At 36.4% G+C, this 19826-nt stretch overlaps 1 protein-coding gene across 5 annotated transcripts in view; it reads left to right on the top strand.

Moving 5' to 3' along the window:
• The first annotated feature begins 12918 nt into the window (after window positions 1–12918).
• The window catches only part of POLI (DNA polymerase iota), a 22532-nt gene continuing 15624 nt past the window's right edge, over window positions 12919–19826 (top strand). Inside the window, exons 1-4 of one of the 5 annotated variants that reach the window (XM_019640705.1) lie at window positions 12919–12998; window positions 14377–14586; window positions 16463–16627; window positions 19444–19596. In XM_019640705.1, coding sequence (XP_019496250.1) covers window positions 14412–14586; window positions 16463–16627; window positions 19444–19596 — 493 coding nt within the window. In that variant the 5' untranslated portion in view covers window positions 12919–12998; window positions 14377–14411. The other 4 variants (XM_019640704.1, XM_019640707.1, XM_019640706.1 and 1 more) reach the window with 4 other exon arrangements.

Below are 19826 nucleotides of genomic sequence, written 5' to 3' on the forward strand. Positions count from 1 at the left end.
TCTCAATTTCAAGCAAGGAATGTCTCATTTCCTTCGTTGAATCTACCTCAATGAAATCAAGAAGAATAAGCTTGCCCTCCATCATATTACAAAGAATGGTCAGTAAATTGAAAGACCTACCATGTGGAATTCCTGGCATACCCAGCTCAGTGTTCTACTCTTTCAAGACACAGGTCTTTCCCCAAGAACTTAGGAACCATAGGAGAGAACACACCTTAACACTTTCTCCAAGAGCATGGAAAATGAGAGAGGTGTGGCTGTGGTTGAAGTCACACTGCTGGCTGAGCTACAGAATACATTGTAACCAAGAAGCCTCCAAGAATGGGCATTCACCTATTTAAAGGGAAAATCAAAAAGAATATTTTTATCAGGAACATATTAGTGATAAAATACTTACAAAAACCAGGTGTCAATAAGTTCTGCAGGGGAGCACAGTTTTTAAGAAACACAAGACATTGAAAGAATCTCTCTTTTTGTGGCTGGAATATCTATAAGTCTGGGGATTCAATTAGAAAGTATAAGGATAATAAAATCTTAGAATTAGATTTAAAATGATAAGGTTACACGGAAAACAACATAGCAGAAATAAAGAATTCGATTACTGAAATAAATAACAAACTCGATGGAATCACTAGTAGATTGGATGAAGCAGAGGATCGAATTAGTGACTTAGAAGACAAGACAGCAGAGATCATCCAAGCAGATCAGCAAAAAGAAAAAAGAATTAAAAACATGGAAAATAGTTTAAGAGAACTAGGCGACAACATCAAACGCAACAATATGCGCATCATAGGAATACCGGAAGGAAAAGAGAGGGAGCAAGGGATCGAGAACATATTTAAAGTAATAATGTCTAAAATGATAAGGTTTACATTAGAATTCTAAATTCTATTTTTAAGAATATTTACTTTTAAACACTCAGCTAAACGTACGTGCTGTTTTAATAACAGCATACCAGCTAAAATGTTAATTGTAGCAGCCAGGATTTTCCATTATTCCCTGAGTGCACCCCCAAAGTTTAAAATATATAGTCTTCATTTTCATTTGTCATGTACTAACATGTGCTACACATCTCAATGCTGGCAATTACTGAAAATGTCTTTGATGCAGTAAGACAGGTTCTACCTAATTCTCCTCTTCTGACTCTGCAGGGTTCAATAATAAACACTGCAAGTGAAAAGAAAAAAAAAAAAAGAAAACCTGTTTATGAAACCTAACACAAATTTTTATTCATGCAGTGACCAGTTTAGTTATTAGCTGTAGGCCTCCGCTGCTACCAACTAATGCTAAATGGTTGCAAAAGCTGTGTAGGAAGCTGTCAGCGATATGTACCAGCTCAGAAATAATCCTTAGAGAAGACTGAAAAATGTGTGTCGTCACCTTCATGCTCTCCTGCTAGTGTGCGGGGAGCAAAGGCCTGAACGTGAAATCCTGTTACCTTTGCAGGAGCTCAATTTCCAGGCCATGCGTTTGTTTATTTATGAATGCCTTTCCACGGTGCAAGAGCTGAAAGTGTACCTGATGTCCTTAAACCAACAATAAGAAATTATGGTGACAGTCACTGAGTCCCAGCTGACCTGAATTATTAGTACGATGAATATAGTGAAAAGGAAAGAATCTAGCGTTTCCTGAACACTTATTCTTTGACCAGGTCAGCACTTTGACAACTTTAATATACATATGACTCACCCAGGACATCTTTTGGGGGAGAGGAATTAATATGCTTTTTGGGTTTTTTTCATTATTGAGAGACGAGTGACATATAACATTATATTAGTTTCAGGTGTACAACATAGTGATTCAATATTTGTATATATTGCAAAATGGTCAGCACGATAAGTTTAGTTAACATCCACCACCATACATAGTGACACAAATTTTGTGTTTAATCTAACAAGCCTATTCAGATTGAGCAGATATTCTGTACTTTTAACAAGTTCTCAGTGACTGCTAGCTGCTGGTCCCAGACCGCATATTGGTGTAGCAAAAGACTAGATTCATCATATTTAATATCAGAGGGTGCCAAAAAAATATATACACATATTAAGAAAGAAAAACTGTATTAAAATTGTAATACTCAATATATACCGATAACAAAAGATGAATACAAGTCACATTTGACTTCTGCAATTACAAGAGGTGCTCAAAGTGGTTACCATCAGCGTCCAGACACTTCTGATTATGGCGAACTGCTGCTTGAGCAACGTTGACCAAAGTGTCCACTTGTATACATTTTTTTGGCACCCCGGTATACAATAAATTTGAGAGATATTATTATTACATTTAAAACAAGCGTTGAAGGGCAGGTTAAAAATTCATAAATGAGGAAGCCTGAAATTTGCCTATTAGCAAAGTTCCCACTCTTCCCAGTACCCTGATAACACCCTTTAGAAATAACAGATGCTTTATTTTTTAAAAATTGTGTCTCAAATATACCTGACCCCCTGTGACATTTATCTAAAATTCAGATCCTCAGGCCCACCCCAATCTATTAAATTAGAATTTTTAGACGACATGCCCAAGAAGAGGTATTTTAAACTGGTACCTAGATGATTTTTGTGACCAGGAAGGTTTAGGAAACAGTGGTCACACTGTAGTTTTGAAAACTTAAGGAAGGAATGTTGATGTGCTTTATTTACTATGGAGCTCGAGAGAACATTTTCCGCTCAGCCAAAGAGAATCTCGAAACCCCTTTATTGCGTTTCAGCTTCACTGCAAAGGGCTGCTGGGACACATGGAATGAAACTTGTTGGTTTCATGATGTAAGGGATAGGTTTAAACCTGTATCTTATAACAGGGTGCTAACGTACAGCATCTAATTATGTCACTTTTAATTATAAGGTGAAAGCAACAACAGCCATAAAGTTTTCTTTCCCTCTTTATCACATAAATGATCTTTGTCTACCAATCCAATTATAGAGCATCTGTATTCAAGAATAAAAGCTCATCTGAATAATATTTTCCATATCCAAAGTCCATAATTAAATTTTTTAGATGGAATTCAGATCAAGGTTGGTTATTTATCTCTGTTTTGAAAGGATAACTTCGCACCAAGGAGATTATCATAGATTTTCACTATAGTTCTGAATGGTTTATTAAATAAAGGACCAAAGAAGTAGACTTTTTAAAATAAACATTGAGTACTTCTTTTAGATTACTAATATTTTTCTGGCTTAAAAAAACACATTTAGTGTACTGCAATAGTATACATTACTAAAAGGTACTCTAGGATCTTGATATAGTTAAGCTAATGTACTTATGAAATATATAATTTATTAGCTTGATGCATTCTGTTACTCACAAAACTAAATAACTTAATAGATGTTGGATTTTCTCTTATAGTTCTATATTTTGAAGAAAATATAATTATATATGCTCATTTTCACATGAAATATTATACTTCCTCTTAAAATTAACAGGATGTTTCAAATATGTCAAAAGACTTGTATACTGAAATCTCATTATGACATAATTCACTAAGGGTAGAATTTGTTGCAGAGTAGGTCAACCAATATAAAGAGTTAGAAATTTGAAGACAGCCCAATCAGAGTTTGAAGCCTAGATTCAGCCAGTTATAATACTTAACTTTTCTGAATCTCCATTCCCTCATCTGTAAAAGACTAATATAATATTGAATGTCAACCGTAACTGAAAAAAAATTTAATTAAAAATAAAATAAATAAAATAAAATAGGGACATTTCCTTGCTGAGTTATGTATTAGTCTAGAAATAGATGGCTCGGTAAGTGTGTAGTAGTTGATTACTGAATGGTGTTTATAAAACAGGGTAAAATTGCTGAGCTGATGAAAGGACCTCTTTTTAATGATTATCGCTCATTAGGTAATCTCAAAGAACAAATTAATTCCCCCATCACCTGTTTAGCAAAGTTCCTGCATATTTACTTTCTCTGTTGGATTACAGTGAAGTCATATGATATCTACATTTTACTGATTCAAATTCAACTTCATGTGCTTGACGAGAAAGAAAAATAATGGAAAAAGGAAGAAAATGCTCCACTTTAAAATTATGTAGGCATTTTAGCCCAATGTTCCACTCAATGAACAAATACCTTGACATAAATATAAGATGAGGAATGTGACTCTCTCAATTGGTCTCGATTCCAATGGGCCTCTCAAAGTATAAACATTTTGCTGTACAAAGTATAATTCTGGTATCTTAGAATATATATTCCTGTACAAAATATTCCTAAAACATAAGCCAACGACTATACTTTATCTGCTGCTCATCTGAAGAAACAGTGTTCTGTTTCAAAGCTGGAGGAAAAACTGGCTCTGTTGGCCTTATTGAGAAATATTATATCTCTCTCTGAAGTAACAACTTCCTGAGGAATTTTCCAATGCAATTTAAAAAAATATTTATTTTGAAATAATTTTAGACTTGCAGAAGTAGCAAAAAAGTTGCAAAAATCATCCAGAAAGTTCTTTACCCTTTACCTAGTTTCTCTAGTGTGAACAACTTACATAACCATCATATAACCATCCAAAGCAGGAGATGAACACTGGTGCAACATTATTAAACTACAAAACTTACTCAGATTTCACCAGTTTCCCCCCAATGTCCTTCTTCTGTCCCAGTATCTGATCCAGGGTCCTACCTTTCATTTATTAGTACATTTTCTTAAGCCTCCTTCAATCTGTGACAGTTCTTCCTCTCTCTTTGTCTTTCATGACTGATCTGTGACTCCATGAAGGTAAAGTATATCTAGTCAACATTTAAAAAAATATCTTAAGTCGGTATTAATTTGTTAGGTAATTGCGTGTAAATTCAAAATGAAGATAGTTTTTATAGTGGATGAATTCTAATTTGTCATTACACAAGTGAATGTGGCAGATGCCATTATCTGAATGAATATAACTGCCCGAGTGACAACAAAAAGAACAAACTGCTCTTGCTTTTGGTTGGTTACTACATTATAGTAGGAGCAATTTCAGACACTGGTGGAATATCCTGTTGGTAGTACTGTGCTTCATTTCTAACACCTCAGATGGATTGGATATTCAGCAAGTCTAACTTCAGGTGTCATTACCATTGATTTCTTAATAATCTTTCTGGCTTTTTCTCAAAAGAAAAATAAAGTAAAACTTCTACAAGTGGAGAGGAAGAATCATCTCATATAGAAACTTTTCTAAGGGGTGGTGATTTAAACAGCAGTAATTATCTTTTTGGTACCAGTGTGTTAAAAAATATCCTTCGATTATAAACATTAAATGGGCGTTAACTGCAAAGATAGCATCTTTTAAGAATTTTAAAGTATGGTAACCAAAATGGGAAATAATAGTTGAGACCTAGGAGGCTTAAAAATTTTGTTTACATAATTCAAAAAGCAATAGTTATCAATACCTATCTATCTATCTATCTATCTATCTATCTATCCACATACAAAGGGCGCCAAAAAAATGTATACACATTTTAAGAAAGAAAAAAACTGTATAAATGGTAATACTCAATATATACTGATAACAAAAGATGAATGCAAGTCATGTGTATACATTTTTTTGGCACCCCCACTATAGGTAGATATACACACACACACATGTTAATTAATAAAAAGGCAAAATTTTCATTACACTTTTGAATATCAGTAGCAACATTTAAGTTTTTTTCCCCCACATCTTTTTTGAGGTATACTTGCAAATAGAAATTAGATATATTTAGGGTGTATAGTGTGATAATATACGTATACATGGTGAAATGATTACCTCAAGTTAATTAATACATACATCACCTCACGTAGTTATCTTTCTGTGTGTGGAGTGTAAGTCTAGAGGACTTTCTGGTTTTAGTTTTTGTTATTTTATTTGTGAAGATTAGAAAAAATATTGCAGTTTATTTAAATTCTGGGTTGTGTGATTACCTTTTTTTTTAAAATAAGACTTTTATTTTGGAATAAATTTATTTTTACAGGAAAGTTGCAAAGATAATAAGCAGAATTCTCACATACCCCACACCGGTTTTAATCTTACATTATTTTGGTACTTTGGTCAAAACAAGGAACCAACATTGATACATTTCTATAAACTTCAGATTTTTGTTTTTTGGATGTTACCAGTTTTCCCATTAATTTCCTCTTTCTGCTTTGGAATCCAATCCAGGGTGCCACATTGCGTTTGGTTATCATGTCTCCTTAGTCTCTTTCATCAGGTGACAGTTCCTTTTACCTTGTCTTTCATGACCTTGACTCTTTTGATAAGTACCGGTTAACTGTTTTGTAAAACACCTCTCAGTTTGTTTGTTTGCTTTTTAATTAAAGTTTATTGGGTTGACAATGGTAGGTAAAGTTACATAGGCTTCAGGTGTACAATTCTGTAAGACATCATCTATGTATCACATTGTGGGGTCACCACCCAGAGTCAGTTCTCCTCCCATGACCATATATTTGACCCCGTTTACCCTCATCTACCACCCTTTACCCTCTGGTAACCACTGAACTATTGTCTGTGTCTATGAGTTTTTGTTTTTTATGTGATTGTCTTGTTCCTTTCTTGAGAACTATATGATTTCACTGATATGTGGGATCAGTTTGGTTTTGTCTGAGGTTTTCTTATGATTACATTGAGGTTATGCATTTTTGGCAAGAGTTCCTCAGAAGTGATGCTGTGCCATTCTTTGTCTGGTTTTGTTTTAGTTTCGGGTGGTTGCTGTACCCTTCTGAATGCATCCTATCAGGGATACATATCTATATGATCATTTGGTTTAGACAGTGATTGCTGAGTTTCTCCAATGTAAACTCACTACTTCCGTCTTTTCACCCTCTATTTTTTGAAAGCAAGTCAGTATCTACTCCACTTGCAAGAGTGGGCAGGTCAAGCTCTACCTCCTAGAGTGGGGCTTATCTACATATATTATTTGGAATTCTTCTATAAGGAAGATTTGTCTGTACAGGACTTTTAAAATCTAACATTATTAAGTTATCCAGTTGATGTTGAAATAATGCTATTGATTTATTGCACATATGTTTTTGGTAGATACCAATAAAGTACAAGGCATACTAGGTCCCTGCTCTAATGCAATTTATGATCTAGTAGGAGAGAGAGATTAAAAACCAACAGCAAATAAAAACATATCATATTGGGATATGTGTTTTAAAGATATTCAATGTATCATGAGAGCATGTGGCGATTCCGGGGGAGGCCATTTGGGAGAGTGTTGTTTGGAAAGATCGGTGAGAGGTGTTGACACGTGAATTGAGAACTGGAGAAAGAGAACAAGCTAGTTCTGTGAAAAACCTTTCAAACGACAGAATGGTCTGAAGCCAGGAAATCATCCTGTGATGGTTAATTTCATGTGTCAACTTGACTGGGCAACACAGTGCCCAAATGTTTGGTGAAACATTATTCTGGGTGTATCTGTGAGCATGTTTCTGGATGAGATTAACATTCATAGACTGAGTCAAGCAGATTGCCCTCCCCAATATGGGTGGGCCTCATCCAATCTGTTCATGGCCTAAGTAGAACCAAGAGAGAATAAGGGAGACTTCACTCTCTTTGCCTGACTGTCTTAGAGCTGGGACATTGGTCTCCTCCTAATTTCAAACTCGGACATGACTAGAATTGATATCATCAGCTCTCCTGGTTCTAAGGCCTTAGGCTCAGACTAGAACTATATCATCAGCTCTCCTGGGTATCCAGCTTGCTGACTGCAGACAAAATATATGTCCCCGGAACAGAAGGCGTCTGGTGTCTGTTTGTTCAAGTGCAAAGAAAAATGATAAACTGCTATGAGAAGGAGGAGGGAAGAAATGTGAAGCCTGCCCCAGTGGGGCCTTGAGGACCATGGCGAGAGAGGGGTTTGTAAGAAGCCTTTAAAAGATTCTTAGCAGGAATATTAAATTATGTATTATGTTATTAAAAGATCATCCTAGGGCCCACAGATGGTAAGGGGCTGACATTATGAGTCTATTGCCGTAGGCTAAACCAGAAATGGCTGTGTGCATGATCTGGATGAGTGTGTCAGCCTGGGGGCACAGAACTGGAGGGATTTGAGAGAACAATCAGAAAAAGAACTGATAGGCCTCCTGTATGAGGTCTGACAATTAAGTTAGAAAACTCATCCTAGAAAAAGTGCTACATCCCTCATTGCTGAATATCACTAGGGTCACCTTCTAAGTACTTCCCTTGGGAAGCTATGCACTGACGCCAGGACCTAGTCCACCCTTCAAAGCAATTTTGGAACTCTTTTTGGAATGGCCATCAGAACTGTCGTCATATTACCCTTGATGTCCTGAATGTCAAAAATGTCTTCCTTTCAATATTTCCTTTATCTTCAGGTAAAGAAAGAAGTCATTGGGGGTCAGATCAGGTGAGTAGGGAGGGTGTCCCAATACAGCTATTTGTTTGCTGACTAAAAACTCCCTCACAGACAGTGCCTTGTGAGCTGGTGCACTGCCGTGGTGCAAGAGTTATGAATTGTTAGCGAAAAGTTCAGGTCGTCTAACTTTTTCATGCAGTTTTGTTAACAGTGATTAACCCTGTTAACCAGTGGTTTTCTCAAGGTGCAATGGGGGTTGTAGGGGATTTTCACGTTGTGCCAGATACCTTTATGTATTACTAGAATGTCTTAAACAATGGATGAGAAAAAAAATTGTTTTATCAGGGGCACAAGCAGTAATTTTAGGATTCATAAGTACTTTAATGAAGTCTTTCAATCAAATTTAAGAAATAAATCCTATAAATATAGTTTTCCTTTATAGAGAGTTTATATTAACTCAAACCAGGAAAATGGAGAAGATTATTGATTAAGTTGAAATTATTAACATTTCCAAGATGATGTCAAGACTATATTTATTAATTTTCTTAACATTAACAACAAAAGCAAATAAGTGTATAAAGTTTTTTCTATGTTATTTATTCAGGTAATGCACTCACAATGGTCTTTGTGGTTGGTAAAGAAATAGATACAGAAATTTATTTGTGAAATGAAACAAAAACTTTCTTTTGAAGTCATGCTTTATGAAAAGACTATTAAGTGTGGTTATCTCTGAGCACCAGGATTATGCATTATTATGATTATTTCCATTTCTTCATACCTCCTTTCTATTTTCCAAATTCTTCACAATAATCACAAATTACTTTGGCAATCAGAAAAACATTTTTTAATGGTTACATTAAAGTTAGCTGTCTATAATTTTAACACAGTATACCTGACCTGTGTTAATCTGCTTGCACTTTCTATATGACATCAAGTCGTGCTCTGTTTCTCAATGACTGAAGTTTGCAGGCTTTATTTATAAACCAGGACCAAATGATTTGTACTGTGATCACATCGGCTCCCACCTCTCTCTATCCAAAATGACAAGACAAAGTTCATCCAGTACACCCTGACAAGCAACATTTTACATGTCATTACTAAAGTGACTGTGCAGGCTTTTCATCAGAACTACGGAACCACAAAGAAAGGTCAAAGCAAAGAGAAGCTGACTGTTAGAAAAGCTCCTGTTTCTTACACCTTCTCTTAGCCACAGTCACATGGTATGCAGCAAATGTTTTTAGGTTACACTGAGAAAGCTTGAAAGTGTGTGTGTGTGTGTGTGTGTGTGTGTGTGTGTGTGAGAGAGAGAGAGAGAGAGAGAGAGAGAGAGAGATTCTTTATGACAATTTAAGTTTTTATGCAAAGGGGTTGAGATCCTTGGGTGAAAGTTATTAAATACTGCGTGACATGTATATTGTACAGCAGTGTATCATAATTATAGTTTGCTTTCAACCATCTGAAGACTTTCTGTGTTTTCAGGTTTTAGCGTCTAAGCCTTGTAAATTATTTCTGACTCATTAGCTTTTCACCCTAGGGGCAACTCACAAGCTCCATAAAAGTGTGCATATTTTTCTTAAATCTCTTTTCTAGCAAATGTATTCATTTGTGTTTTAGTCTCAGGATATAGATTCCCACAGTGAAAAGCAACTGAATAATACTTGTCTCCCTCTCTTATAGCCTCCTTTTTCTAACAACTATCATTTATAATTAAAAGTACATATCTGAAAACCAATTCTTTATTACAACTGGGGACCTTAAGCTGAGGAGGGAGGTGGAGAGTTGGGAGCAGGATGGTATAAACACTACTAGATCAAAGCGCCCCAATTTTGGCCCAATTGACACTTCAGGGTGGATAATTCTTTACTGTGAAGGGCTGTGCACTGTAAGATGTTCAACAATATCTCTGACCTCTACCCACTAGATGCCAGTAGTGCAGAGCTCCAGTTCCTTGATGCGACCACCAAAAGTGTCTTCAAGATGTTGCCAAATATCTCCCAGGGGACGAAACTGACCCCGCTTGAGAACCATTGCCCCAGGGCAAAGACCTTACAAACCCAAGCTCTTTGTGTCTTTGCCAATTCGAATTGTGCCTTTGACCCCATGGTCAACCTCCAAGTACATAGCCACCCACCAATATGAAATACAGTCATGTATACCTTCACACTCTTTATGTCAACCTTAAACATGGTCTAGTGTTCTTTCTCTAAACCACAGGTGGCCAATTTGGATAGGAGGAGAGAAGTAGGCACTGATAACTTTCCCACCCTTCACTGACATGGGTGTTCATGCTTATCACTTTTAATATATGTAAGTTCATAGTGTCTTGACATCGGTAGTTCTAAAATGCCCTGAGTTTTTTCATCCACTAGCCACACTCTCTGCAACCCCGTGCTCTCCCATGAATATTGTTTCAAGCACAATTTTATTTCATTGAATATGTTTGTTCTGCCTTGCAATTGTTTTGGCACTTAAATATAAAATTACAATCCAGCCTCAAAATATTTATTTCCTGAAATTATCTTAGGTTAGAATCTATTAATTAAAACTGGGGGAAGGTTAGAGGATTAAAAACAAAAACAAAATAACCCTGCTTTCCCTAATTTATCCCACAACAAAACAACACACACTAGTTTTATTTTTATGCCTCCTAATATCTTCGAGGGATGTGTATTCTCCCTATGCCAGGATGTCTTGGTGTTTGAATCACCAAGACAAATGGGCAGAAGGAATGATATGGAAGAAACATTATTAATGAATTCTTTTCTATGGAAAATCCCAAAAAGTGGATCTACCATTGCTAGATTCATAATCTTGAGTAAGCACCTCAGTCTCTGCTGGCCTGTTTCATCTTTGGTAAAATGACAATGATGATACCTACCCTTTAGGGTATATTGAATGAGATCATCTGTATTAAGCTCTTAGACCTGGGCCTGACATACAGGTCTTTTACAAGGATCATTTTCTGTGCCACTTCTCTTCTTTGTTCCCAGCACTGGCTAAATCATTTGTAAGGTCCAGTGAAAAATGGAAATGTAAGCTTGCTTGTTCAAATATTAAGAATTTCAAGATGACAATAACAGAACATCAAACCAAGTGTTGGGGCCCTGCTAAGCATGGGGCCCTGTGTTACTGCATAGGTGGCACACTCAAAAAGCCAGCGATGCTCCCTCCTCTAAGGTTTTCAAGGTTCCACTTGTCTATTCTTTGACAATCGATGGGGGAAAAAATGAAACTAGCTAAAAAGGGCTTTATTATGCGTGTTGATTTTCAACGGTGGCTCACTTTTACTCAAGCTGTTGAGTGCAGCCAGGGCTCTTATAAAGAAGCAGTTTTAGTTTGCCATGGTATTTCCATGGTTTGTATCATTCTCAATATGGAGGAATAAAAAAAAACCTTAGTTTTTAATAAGTAATTGGACCCTTAGTGATAGCCCAAGAGGCACTTGGTGGCCAAGGAAGCACTTAATTCAAAAGTTCTTTATCTAGACTTACCAAATAGCTTTCACAAAGAAAGCAGCATAGCTCTAAATCAGTGTCTTAGATCCTAGACGGGAGACTTTTAGATAATTGGTCCAGATGTCTAAGAGTCAAGTACCCAAAGAGGAAGATTCGGTCTCCAAACCACTGAGCCCTGGTTCTCCTGTTATTCCTTCTCCTTTCTGGGTGTATCAACATGTCCTTTAAAGGTTTTCTCAAGGTTCTCACATCCGTATTTATAGAAGCAGAATCCGTTAAAAAAAAAAAAGTATGTCCTTTAATATATGTACAGAGAGAGAGAGAGAGAGAGAGAGAGAGAGAGAGAGAGAGAGAGAGAGAGAAATGTCCTCTGTTGGAAGAATCACAGAAAGCACATAAGGCATCTTAACAGAAAGCAAAGAGACAACATTCGTTGAGCACCTTCTAAGTGCCAGGTGTGTCATATACATTGGAATATTCCAAGTATCTGTTCGTTTTCGTTTATTCATTCATTTAATCTCGGGCCATTTTTTATTTTTATTTATTTTTTACAGTGGAGAAACTGAGGCTCAGAGAAGTCACACAGCCTGCCCAAAGTCACACAGTTAGCAAGCTGGTGGGTGTGGATTGGAGATTTGATCTGACTCCAAAGCTCGTGATTACGAATTCAGGGGTCCAATTTGGCACAGTCTCTTTGAATCAAACAACAAACTAACTGCGATAAAGTTAAACATACTTGCTAATCATATTAGTTTACCGGGCCGCCTTGCTCTTACCATAATTCTCACCCTTTCCCCCTCTCCCCTCACCATAAATCGTTTGGTGTCTAAGGGTTAGCGATTTTGCTAACAGTTGATCGGGAGAACAGGTTGGCTTCAGAGTAAAGATAAGATAAAGAATTAAAATATGTGTTGTGGGACAAACTCCCAAGACCTAAAAAAAAAAAAAATTGGGGGGGGGTGACAATTCATCACTTCCGGCCTCGACTAGGCGAGAGGAGACCTCCGCACGCGGATCCAGGCGACTCGCCGCCCGCGTGACGCTCCAGGCAACTGGCTGCCTGGCCCAGCTCCTGCAGACCCGAGCGGCTGGGGGCGGGCGGCCCACGGTTTCCCTGGAGACCGGGCGGAAGCGGCCGGAAGCTCGCTGCGGTTGGCCACAGCGGGACGGAGCGGCGGGGGGTGGAGCTAGAGGAGGAAGGCTTCCACGACGAGGACGAGGACGCGGCTCGGGCCATGGAGCGGGAGGAGGCGGGGGCGGCAGGCGGCTCATCGGGTGCGCGGGGGCCCGCGGAGCCCGGCGGCCTGCCCTGGTGTAAATGAGCAGGGTGGGGCGGGCGAACGTCCGGGGCGGCGGCGGCGGCCGTTGGGGTGCGACCGTCCCCGCCCCGCTTGGTTCCTTGCGTCTTCCCGGCTCAGCCCAGAGGGCTGCCCTTCGCTGCCTGTTGTGTTGGGGCGAACACCCCGAGGGGGATGGCTTCGCCGAGTGGGCGTAGGGTGGGCGCGTCAGTTTGGCAGTCGAGGGTGCGTTAGTAATCCCTCCAACAGCTCAATGAAAGCCAGAGAGGCCCCCGGGCGGTTCATGGTGGCAGAAGTGGAGAACCTCGTCGCCCACTTGTCAGAGGTGGGGGCCTGGGCTGGGAGACTGGCTCGGCCCGGAACCGAGGACGAGGCGAGGCACGTCTGCAGTGGCCTCTCTGGTGACCCACTTCCAGCCTCTGGGCTCTGCCTTGTTTGTATCGCCATCCAGGGCCCGTGGCCAGAGCTCGCCTTCCCTGCCCTTTTTTTTTTTTTTTCTTAAAAACTTTTAAATTTTGCGTTAAACTTTTAGATTTACAGAAGTTGCAGAGATAATTTTCCCTAACGTTGATATTACACGTCAGCATGGTGCATTTGTCAAAACTAAGGAATTAGCTTTGGCATAATATTATACTATTAACAAAAGTACAAGCTTTATTCACATTTTACCGGTTTTTCCCCCACTATAAATGTTTCTTTTCCAGGATCCAGACCAGAACATCACTGCATGTAACCTATCTTGTTTTTAAACTGGTTTTAATTAAGAGCTGAAATCTAGTCTGTTTTATACTCTTCCCCCCCCCCACGCCCCCGCAATTCCCCACGACATGATCTGTTTTTTCAAATCCAAGAAATATTTACTCATTCTTTCAATTTAGCCAGTATTTATTGATAGTCTATTATTTCAGGTACTGTTTCAGGTACTGGGGATTCAGCCCTGAACCAGATAATCCCGTTCTCATATGGGAGCTAAATATAGCCCTGCCTTGTGCAGTTTTGTATTTCTGACTTTTTAAAATTTAAGGACATGCCACTTAGAATAAGTTTTAAGTTGGTTGAAATCAGCGTTTAGATTTTTCTGCCCCTTCCAATTTACTCTAAACTTGACTGCAAACTTCAAGTGATAGGATTACCTGTTGCATCTTCCATTACTGATCAAGAAGTTTTTCCCTCAAAATTTATTACTATCATGAGAAAATTAAACTGCACAAAGAAATGCTAAGTAAGTAAGTAAGTAAGACTGAAGACCCTGCTGTAGATGGAGTGGCTCACATGTCTGTAATTTTAAGATGCTTTGACAGATGTAATAAATCCAGGAAAAAAACTTAAGACCACTTTGCATTCTTTTTTCTCAGTTACCATATTTTAAGAAACTGCCAATTGCTCAGAGATGATAAGCACCTTGAATATACTTCTGTATTTCTTTGTATATTGTGCTTCAGTTCATGATCAAGTGGTGCCAGCAGGAAGTTCTTCATCCCGAGTTATAGTACACGTGGACCTGGATTGCTTTTATGCACAAGTAGAAATGATCTCAAATCCGGAACTGAAGGGCAAACCTTTAGGTAATTACGGACATGAATAATAGTTTCGCTGTGTAATAGGATTAGCTACTCATTTATTAAAGTTTATTGTATTCTGATTTATTAAGAAAGATTTTGGAAGCAATTCTTAAGGTGCTTTATAGACAATCTTTGCTTCACTACCAGGTGTAAACTTTATAAACTTAATAAATAGTGAATTTGACACAAGTAGTATAGACAACTGAATAGATGAACAGAAAGACTATAATAAACTTTTAGTCTTTTTCTCAGTGTTTGAAATTTTACATTCCTCTTATCTCAGAAACAATCTCTTGTTACATTTTAATAGAAGTTTTTGTCCATCCTCCCCTTTTTGAAATTAACTCTTGATTTGTGTAACATGACAAAATAGTTGGATTTTGAATAGAACCCTAAATGTAAGGCATATAGAGCAAGCTTTCCATAAAGCAAAGAGAAATTTCACGCTGATAATTTACCTTTTAATAATGTTGGCTTGTTTTAACATTTTTATTATATCTTAAATTGGAAAAATAAATCTCCAAAAATTTATTTTACACATGTAGTAAGGATTTAAAGAGCAATTTGGGTTAACCTGCTTCTACCTTTGTGTCTAGTTTGGTTTTGAAAAATCCTAATTCAACCCAGTTTAGTCAAGTTTTTGGTATGCCAAGGTCAGTTTAGGATCCTCAAACTTTACTAAGTGTGTCAAGGAGTTAGGATTAGGGGACCTAAATTTGCTTCTAAAAGCATTTCAGTTAGTTGCATTGTAACACAAGATGCTCTGTAGATAATGCGTAATGAAAAGATACTGTGTAATTAAGACAGGAATGAATGATTTGGGGAAGTGAGGGATGTGATGTTGAAAGTTCCTAGGGAAAGCAAAATAGTTTTTCATTTATACTCAAATACATGACTACTTAACTTGGGCTAGTGACATATAGTGTGAGTCCATATAATTTAATTCTGCATTTAAAAACTACTTTTTTGGGTAAGGGAGTTAACCAATACGATTTTGTAAATAGTTGATTGATGAATCTTAAATTATTACTTTTGACCTAGTGATTCTATTTTGGTCCATTATCTGATACATGAAAAATCTGTGTGTGAAATGTTTTTTTGCCTTGTTTATAGTATCAAAATTTAAGAAACAGATGTCTTCCGTTAGGGGAATGGACATAACCTTTTTTTCTTCCACATGTTTGTGTTTTACATGTTTTAGATGGACGTTACTTTTACCGTGGTAAAAAAGTAGTCAACTTGTGTAAAGAGGAAAGCAAATTTTAGCATTCTTATGCCACCAGTAAACTAGAATTTTTATACAATCTGTAGATAATCATAATGTAATCATTTTGATAAGGAGAGGCCTCACTGTCTAATCTTTTCTACAGATGACTAGGAAGAATAGTTCAAAATTTAGAACATTTACTGAAGGGGGGAGATCCTGATAATTGCTGTAGGTTGGCACTTAGAACATTGCTTCATTGGACAGTTACTCAGAAGATAAGTGAGTGTTTCTAGCAATAACCAATAATTAATTGTATTCAGTTGTTTTCATCTGCTTTATTTTTTGGTGAAACATGGGCTAGAGATATATAGAATTAATTCCATATAAATTTGGTTTTGTATTGTCTGAAAAAAATTTCTGGAAGGATTTTATTTGTATCTTTTTTTGCTGAAGGCTCCATAGAATATATCGATTTATGGTAATTTCTGTTTAATTTTACTTTATAGAACTTTGATGAACGGAGGCTATGTTTTTTAACTGAGATAGACCTTTTTATTGTTATCAAAACATTGCCTTACAACTTACACTTATAATACGGCATTAGTAAACTATATTTTAAGATTTTTTTTTTCATTTCTGCTCAGTTTTCTCACAAAGCATTTACTTTTTTAGGAGTTCAGCAGAAAAGTCTTGTGGTTACCTGCAACTATGAAGCAAGGGAGCTTGGAGTTAAGAAACTTATGAAAGTTAGAGATGCAAAAGAAAAGTGTCCACAGCTGGTATTAGTTAATGGAGAAGACTTGACTCGTTACAGAGAGATGTCATATAAGGTTACAGGTACAGATTATGGGCAATATGCTTTTCGTGTCAATTTTTATATAGGATGCCTATTCATTACATGAATCTTTTACAAATGGAAAATGCCATAACTCAGTTCCTTTTTGCTAATAACTTCATTTTGGGTCTTGCCCACTTTTTAAAAAAATTTATATGAGAATGACTTTATATGTTATAATTAATGCTGACCAAAAAAATGTAAAGCTGGAAGGAGTTTGAAGCCTACTGTGACTGGTGTCATGTAAATATGAGAAAAAATGTAAAACAAAATTTAAAAGTGAGAAAATACAAAGATATACCAAAGAAAGCCAAATATTTAAAATTTTAAATTTAAATGAATTATGGTGAAATATGTTATAGTCCAGTGCATTAATGTTAGATGGGAAAGGCTTCTGTAATGTTTAACATAATTAAAAACTGATTTGGTAAAAACTATTAGCAAAAATAATGGGTATATTATTATTTTTTTATTTTTATGTATACTAAATATTATAGTGTAGATATACTTCATACTAAAGATTGGGTTTGAATTTTAGTGTCTTAGTGAATTATAGGAAAAATGAAAACACGTGTGTACTGGAAGATTGCAAATATATAATTTAAAAATGTATGAGAATTAGCCTTTATCTTTTCTGGTACTGTTTTTATTTGTTCTTTTATATTTGTAGCAGTTTTCATATGAAAGGGTTAAATGTCATATATTCAAAAGCTCTTACAAGTTAAGGAAAAAACTCAAGAAAAATGGACAAAGGATATGAATGGGAAATTGACAAAAAAGGCAAACACAGTGTTCTGACAATTATGTGGAAGAGAAAGTTCAAATTCATTATTGGCTCAGGAAATTTGAATTAGTAAGATACTATTTTATATCCATCATACTTGCAAAAAATAATGTGAGAAAAAGTAGAAACAAGGTATTAACAGCCTTTTTAGAAATCTAGAAACATTTTTTGAAGTTAAAGATATGTATTACATCACAGTGATATAATCTCTGGGAATTTATGTAAGAAATAAAATCATAAGGACATATGTACAAAAATGTATATTGTAGCATGGTTCATAATTGGTACAAATAGGGAATGAAAACAAATGCTCATCAGGATGCAAATGGCTAAATAAACTGACTTCTCTACATTGGTATAGTAAGTAGCCATTAAAAAGAATGCATTGATGCTGTATGTTTGACTCATAAAGATATACCTTGTTGAGTGAGTAAAAGGCAAGATGCAAAAAAGTGCATCACGTTTTGCAGATGTATAATGCAATAGCACAAACCCCTTCCCCCACATATATGTATATGTGTATATATGGACAGGAAGAGAAACATGAGAGGATATGATATGTACTAGGTTTTTAACATTAGTTATCTTCTGGAGGGGAAGAGGCAGTGGGAGTAAGGGGGAAGAAGGGATAGCCAAGCAGAAAAGACAAGACCGTACTCCTGAAGTAGCACTTGTGCATCTATGCAAAATTGTATGTGTGTCCGAATATTAAGAAGTTAAATTTTAATGTACACAGAAGAGGTTATATAATACATAGTTTTGCATCTTGCCTTTATTCTTGGTGATCTTTCATATCATTCATACAGTTCTTCCTCATTCTTTTTAATGCCTGCACAGTATTCCATTGTATTTTGTTCCATACTTATTTATTTAAACAGTCCTCTAGTGATATGACAATAGCATGTCCCACTTTATGCTTATTATCCCTACATAATTATTAATAGCTCCTTTTATTCAAAAAATGTCTTGTTTTGAATGATAAATCATGTGGTTTCCCTGATAGTGATGGACTATTAGACTGGTACCAACTTTTTGCTCCTGCAAATATATGCTTCAGTAAACATTTTCATATACAAATTTTGGTATATTTTATGGGGATATTCATAAGGTAAATTCCTAGAGGTTAATTGCTAAATCAAAGGTAATTTGCATTTAAATTTTTGAATACTGCTATGTGTTGTTGTACTTGAGGTTGTCCTAACATATTGCTAGTATGTATGAGAGTGTTAGATATTCTCATATGGTAAAGATTTTGCCTGACAGGTGAAAAAAATAGTAAATGTTTTCTCCATTCAGCTGGTGTCAATAGGTGATTCAGAGAGAAGTGAAAATTCTTTTCAATGATTTCAAAGTTGTTAGTCTTCATCCTAAAACTGAGAATTGATAGTGCTTTGAATTTATAGCAAATCGTGGTTTGGTTCAATTTAGTAAATATTTGACTTAAGGACTAGGCATTGTGCTAGATGCTGGACATTCAAATACACATAAGTCGTGGTCCATCTCTGCCCTTAAGGAATAAGCTGGGGAATGGCTAATCAAAATAGTGAATTGAGTATATTTTGAAAATTAAGTGACTTCTCTTTTTGACTCAGTAATAATTGGAAATTATAAATTTTGTGTTGTTTGGCCTTTTAAAACTCCTATGGAAAATATAGCTAGAGTATATTATTGTTTTTACTTTTCTAGGCAGATTATAATTTATTCTTTGACCCACCGCTTCAAGATTATAATTAGCTATAAGCATCAATATTTAATGTACTACAGATTATAGGTACAGGAGATTGAGCTAAATGTATTGTTATGAGTATGTGCTTAGGGAATGTCATTTTTGGACTTATTTTGTTGGAAAAATATTGCCTTTACTCAAAATGTGGCACAGAAAAAAAAAATCCTGGTAAACTGAGGACTATATTGAATATGTTGTGGAAATGTGAATATATATAAAACCTTTTAATATTTGATGTAGGCATAAAATAGTTAAATTTATTCTAGTTATAGCTTGTTACATATGTATTCCAATGTTATTACATTTAGAGTTGTTGGAAGAATTTAGTCCACTTGTTGAGAGACTTGGATTTGATGAAAATTTTGTGGATCTAACAGAAATGGTTGAGAAGAGACTACAGCAGCTTCACGGTGATGAACTTGCAGCGCTGACCATGTCGGGTCATGTATACAATAATCAGTGTAAGTGGGTTCATAGTCATTCTATTTAGTCACTTTAAAGTACATACGTTTGTTTTTTTTTTAAAGATTTTTATTGGGGAATTGGGGAATGGGAACAGCGCTGGGGAATTGGGGGAAGGGGACAGACAAGTTGTTGTTGTTTTGTTCTTCAGTCTAGTTGTGGAGGACGTTGCTTCACTGGCCCAAGTTGGCACCATCATTGCGCTCTTCCCGGGCGAGGCAGATCAGTC

The sequence above is a fragment of the Hipposideros armiger genome, unplaced genomic scaffold (genome assembly GCF_001890085.2).
Source record: "Hipposideros armiger isolate ML-2016 unplaced genomic scaffold, ASM189008v1 scaffold_52, whole genome shotgun sequence".
Lineage (NCBI taxonomy): Eukaryota > Metazoa > Chordata > Mammalia > Chiroptera > Hipposideridae > Hipposideros > Hipposideros armiger.